General features: G+C 43.7%; 1 protein-coding gene across 1 annotated transcript; it reads left to right on the plus strand.

Annotated features, from left to right (window-relative positions):
• The first annotated feature begins 3,492 nt into the window (after positions 1–3,492).
• LOC103202961 (C-C motif chemokine 3-like) lies at positions 3,493–4,943 on the plus strand. Its single transcript, XM_007947908.1, has 3 exons — positions 3,493–3,568; positions 4,309–4,423; positions 4,853–4,943. The coding sequence occupies exons 1-3, from the start codon at positions 3,493–3,495 to the stop codon at positions 4,941–4,943; spliced, it is 282 nt and encodes a 93-aa protein (XP_007946099.1).
• Positions 4,944–5,815: the final 872 nt, after the last annotated feature.

Raw genomic sequence — 5,815 nt, forward strand, 5'->3', positions numbered from 1 at the left:
AGGATGGTGAGACTTCAGCTTGTATACTTTGGGCATGTCATCAGGAAAGACCTATCTCTATAAAAGTACATCTGGGCTGGTAAAGTAGAGGGTTTGTGAAAACAAGGGAAGCCCTCAATGAGATAGCTTGACACAATAGCTACTATAATGGAATCAAACATACCAATGATGAAGAAGATGGTGCATGTGGTACAGTGAATTACTTAATATGGCTCTCCTAGCCATGGTCATTGTGACTCCCACCAGATGATCGGGTGGGACCATGCAAATAAGGTGTGTGGAACTCTAAGGTGGAGATTGGTCACTTTTGTCATTCTGCTAGGCTTACAATGAGCTTCTCAGAAGCAGAAGAAGAAGCTCTGGTGGCGTAGTGCCTAGGGCATTTGACTCCTAACCAGAAGGCTGACAGTTCAAACCCACCAGCCACTCCTTGGAAGGAAGATTGAGCAATCTACTTCTGTAAAGATACTGCCTCGGGAACCCAAGAAGGGGTTGCAGTGAGTCAAATCGACTCGACAGCAGTGAGTTTTGAGTTTTTAGAAGCAGAAGCATGGATCTCACTGCCATGAAGAGAGAAGAGCTGGAGGCAGAGTGGAGCACATCCTTGGACCTGAGACCCCTGCACTGGACCTTCTTGGCAGAGAGACGGCAGAGGTGACCGGCAGAGAGACGGCAGCAGCTGAACCAAGAGGCGCAAGGCAGAGTGGTAGGCTTTCCAGCCCACAGAGCGAGCAAGCTGAGTGCCTTTGGGAAGAAGCCTTGCTGGCAGAGAGGCGTGTACCTAACTAAGTGTGCTTAGCACTTAGCAGAGCTAAAAGAGCTTTGTAACACTTGCCGGAGCAGGGCAGAGGCCAAGGACCAGGGAGGTGTGCCTGAGGGTATAGCAGAGGGGAGACTGTCCTGATGGAAGGATTGTATTCTGAATACGGTCCTGAACCTGAATTGTAGCTAGCTGCTTCCCTAATAAACCCCATAATCATATTGTTTGAGTTCTGTGTGACCACAATGAAGTAGTGAGTGCTGCGGGAGGAACAGTTTGTGTCAGAAATGGTAAAAAGGCTGGAGGGTGGTGGCATATCTGGCCTCATAGGAATAAGCCTTAGGCTGCTGATGGTGATTCTGTCTCCCCCTTGTGAAGTTAGAGGAGGTCAGAAAATGCCACCCCCATGTCCTTTTTGCAGACAGGACTAGGCAAATTTTATTCTGTTATACATAAAGTCATTATGAGTCAGAGCTGATTTCACAACAACTAACCACAATACCACCTGTCCCAACTAGACTGGAGACACCTAGAAGACAAAAGTCAATAAAAATAAATGAATAAAAGTAAATCATTATAAATGTATAGTATGCATACTAATTATGTAAAATAAAATAATAATAACAAATGGAAAAGAAAACATCAAACTGACTTGCTTAGGAAGTAGACCCTTTCACAGTCAGGTATTGAGGAATTTAAAGAATAAAAAAATAAAACAAATTCAAGCTTGGCATTATTTATATACAGATTATATAAGATACTTAAAAGTGTTCAGGAAAAAGAAACCTCACCACTGTCAAGTCAGATCTGACTCATAACGACCCCTCCTTGGATTTCCGAGGCAGTATCTCTACAGAAGTAGATTGCCCAGTCTTCCTTCCAAGGAGTGGCTGGAGGGTTTGAACTGTCAGCCTTCTGGTTAGCAGTCAAGTGCCTTAGGCATTACACCACCAGAGCTCCTAAAATTGTTCAGAGGAATGGGAAATCAAGATTTCATTTTAGCAAAGGCCACTGCACAGAAAATTTAGTGTATTTACCATAAATTTCTTTCAAATTAAACAACTGATAAAAACCTACTTTTCAAATGGTGATGCTGTAAATGTTTTGAAATATGTTCATAAATATGTGGGCTGATCAGGAAGACCACATTGTCATTAAATTAAATGAGAAAAATCCAGAAAAATAGAAAACAAGGAAACTAATCACCCATGTCTCTATTACACAAACATAATCACAATTAATTTGAGAGGTCATTTATTTCCAATACTTTTAATTTTTTCTATTAAGGCACTTGACTGCTAACCAGAAGGCTGGCGGTTCAAACCCACCAGCCACTCCTTGGAAGGAAGGTTGGGCAATCCTACTTCCGTAGTGATACTGCCTCGGAAACCCAAGGAGGGGTCGCTATGAGTCGGGCCAACTCGACAGCACGTAACAACAACAACAGAGTTTAAAAAAAGATATATGGTAACAAAGTTTATGTGTGTGTGTGTATATGTGTATGTATCCATGAGAGCACCTGGGAGGTGCTTAGCTGGTAACCAAAAGGTTGTGAGTTGGAGTCTACCCAGAGGTGCCTCAGAAGAAAAACCTGGTAATCTACTGATAAGAAAAATCAGCCCTTGAAAACCCTATGGAACACTTTGGCTCAGGCTGTTGCCATGAGTCAGAGCCAACTCAGTGGAATATATCTATGTATATACACACATATGGAATATATCTATGTATATATACACATATATACTTGTAGAATTCTTCCTCTCGTGTGATTTGTACAATTTTCCATCTTGCTTTTTAAAAATAATTTATAACTATATTTATTGCAGTCACTTCATTGATTTGAAGGGCTTAAGTATGAACTATCTGGTGGATATAGAATAATTGACTTTATCATTCCTTGATAGAGGAAAATTTAGGTTTCCATGTTTTAGAGTTATAAATGAGGCTGGGTCAGATGTCTTTGTTTGATGATGCCTCCATATATGGGTTTGTGTCCTTAGAACTCTTTCCTAGAAATATCTCTTCTAGGTTAGTGAGTATCAGTATTTTTAGGCTCCTGATATGTACAAACACCCACATCTAATCTATCTTTATGATCCTCAGCTAATGCTTAAATTAACTCAGTGCCCCAAGTTACTCAGTGACTGTTTGGTGAGTGAATGAATGACTGAATCGTGACTTCATGCTTCCTTTTCCTCTAACTGGGGATTCCTAATGCAGTGCCTTCCATCTAAAGAAGGCTTGTGCCATGAACCCCACCATCATCACATCTGCTTCCCAACCCACATGAAAGCAGAGAAGTTTCAGCTCTGTGGGAAGAAAAGAGCTGCACAGAGAATTCATATATAGATCTGTGCTTATGAGAAGAACCCTGCTAAGAATAACTCTGGGTTGATACACCTCTATCTCCTCTCATTCACAAGGAAAACCGTTTCCTCACAAGAAACCAGAACAACTCACAAGTGGAAGGCTGAGACTTCTACCTCAGAGATGCTATTCTTGGATATCCTGAGTCCCTGTGGTCACTGGGGGCCCTGCATTGTGCAACAGTCAGTGTGACAATACCACTATGCTTAAAATTTTCCCCCTACACCCCCGATTTCCATTTCCCCATTAGCCAGGGCTGCCTATAAAGAGAAGTGAAGATGGCTTTGGACTCTAGAAGGAGCAGGCAGCAGTGAGTAACCAGTTCCAACTCTGCTTTGCTGACACTCGGACCCACACTCAGCATCATGAAGGTCCCCGTGGCTGCCCTTGCCATCCTCCTCTGCATCATGGCCCTCTGTGCCCAGGTCTTCTCTACACCAGGTGAGTCTGGCTATTGTGGTTGTCCCCACTTCCTGGCCACAGTCAGACCACATCAATCTTTACCTGTGGTCTGAGACCACCAAGAAAAAATAGAGAACTTCTTAAAGGGCTATGAAACATCTCAGTCTGCCTGTTCAAGACTTTTATTTTCATCATTATAAAGGGATCTTAGCTATCCTGGTCTCCAAATCTGAAGGTCAGGGTGGGGTAGGGCTGTAACAGTCTTGTTTTACAGGCAGCAAAATAGCAGACTAGATTAAAGAGTTCCTCAAGGAGAAGAATCTAGGTTTGGCTACTTGCTAGTGGTACTATTCATCCTCTAACTCACCCTAGGTTTCCCCAAGTGCTCTGGCCCATTGACCGTCTTATGAGAGCTGCCCAAGGTTTCTCTTTGGCTGCGGCGTTACCTCTTGACCCTGATAAAATTCCCTGAAGGGAGAAGAGACAAGAGAATGTTCTACTTGGATATCTATATCACATAAAGAGTCAAAATAAAGTCAAAAATTAAAAAGTCAATACGAAGATTCAAAGGAAAAGAAGAATATGGGCAGAAACGAAGAAAGAGGCAGGGACACTTCAGGGCAAAACGGCCCCAATGCCTCCAGTGACCTCATCCCCCAACCCCCACCCCTTAACGAGGTTGTCTTCCTCACCCTCTGGGGGTGAAGGGTGGTCAGGAGACACTGCCTTGCAATTCTTTCAAACTGTGACTCAGGCTCATTCTGTCTCTTCCTCCACAGTTGGTGCTGACACCCCGACGGCGTGCTGCTTCTCCTATGTCAATCGGCAGCTTCCGTACAAATTTGTAGCCAACTATTATGAAACCAACAGTCAATGCTCCAAGCCTGCAATCATGTAAGTGCCAGTCTTCCTCCTGTCCACTTCTGGGGAGACAAGGGAGAGTCTGGGGTGGGGAGCATCCCCAAGGGCATACGCAGACCAGAGGAGCTCACCTCTGGGAAGGCCCGCCTCTGGGAGTCTAGTGAATGTGCAGGACACAACCAGTCTCTGAGGTGAAGCCTAACCTGGCCAGGGGCTTAGAGTCAGGGAGCACTACCGCAGCCCAGAGGGAAGAGAGGGCAAGAAGGAGGTGGCAGCAGCAGCAGCCTCCGAGGAGCCCCCATGAGTCAGTGAGAGAAGCTTCTAGACTGAAATAGATGGATGATCCCTGAGAAAGTGGGCCGGCCCTTAGCTTCCCAGAAAGATAAGGATGAAGGGGCCACAGTGGACCCAAGATTCCCCTGCTGGATTCCTCAGTGTTAATCCTTCTACCTCTCTCCACAGCTTCCTAACCAAAAGAAACCGGGAGGTCTGTGCCAACCCCAGTGAGGCCTGGGTCCAGAAATACATCGCTGACCTGGAACTGAATGCCTGAGTGACAGGGAAGCTGCAAGGAACCCAGTGACCTCTGTGGCAGACTAGCAAGCAGAGTCTTGAACTTCAGAACAGCCCTGTAACCTCCACAGCTACCTCTCTATGGCTGGTTGCCAAACACCCACACTCTTAACTTTTAATTTATTTATACTATTTAATTTTTGTAATTTATTTTCACTATGGGACTGTGTGTGTGACTTTGTGCTCTGAGAGAATCCTCTCCCTTTTCATGCATCCATGCTTGGTGAGAATTGAGTGACTGTCATCAGCTTGTTCTAGGCAGGCGTTGTGCCAAAGCCACTAGACTGAGAAATAAGCATTGGGTCCACTGAATAATAAAGATGCTCTTTTAAAAAAAGTAAACCAGCATTGAGTTTGGTTTGTTTCTTCTGGCAAATCAGGGTCGTGGGTTAATGGGAATAATAGGCAAAACACAGGCCAATGTGGAATGGAGGGACACGTTAGGAGAGATCCAAGGAGGGGTCTTCCAGTTACATCCATGTTACACTGGAGACACGTTCCAGAACATTGAAAGAGGAAACTATTTTATATATCAAATCATAATCTGCATGCTCTACGAAAATTCACTATTTGAATGGATATCATCAAGAAGAGCATTCCATATTGCATATTTATGATAAATCAAGCTTTCTGAATAATAATTGCAAACATTTTTTAGGCTTACTCTAGTCTGAGTTCTTTATATTCATTGTCCATTTAATCCTCATAATGCAATAGTACAATATAAAAAATACTAAACCCACTGCCATTGATCAATTCCAACTCCTAGCAGCCCAATAAGTCAGAGTAGAACTGCCCCAGAGGGTTCTCTAGGCTGAAATTTTTACAGGAGCATATGTATTAAAAAAAAAA

The sequence above is a fragment of the Orycteropus afer genome, unplaced genomic scaffold (assembly GCF_000298275.1).
Source record: "Orycteropus afer afer isolate SDZICR_OR568_19922 unplaced genomic scaffold, OryAfe1.0 scaffold00196, whole genome shotgun sequence".
Classification (NCBI taxonomy): Eukaryota; Metazoa; Chordata; class Mammalia; order Tubulidentata; family Orycteropodidae; genus Orycteropus; species Orycteropus afer.

What these genes read in the sequence shown, in the direction of transcription:
- LOC103202961 (XM_007947908.1), top strand. Translation starts at nt 3,493, where the DNA reads ATGAAGGTCCCCGTGGCTGCCCTTGCCATCCTCCTCTGCATCATGGCC. An exon ending in CCAGGTCTTCTCTACACCAG is followed by an intron (nt 3,569 to 4,308) that starts GTGAGTCTGGCT and finishes CTTCCTCCACAG; the next exon opens with TTGGTGCTGACACCCCGACG. An exon ending in TGCTCCAAGCCTGCAATCAT is followed by an intron (nt 4,424 to 4,852) that starts GTAAGTGCCAGT and finishes CTCTCTCCACAG; the next exon opens with CTTCCTAACCAAAAGAAACC.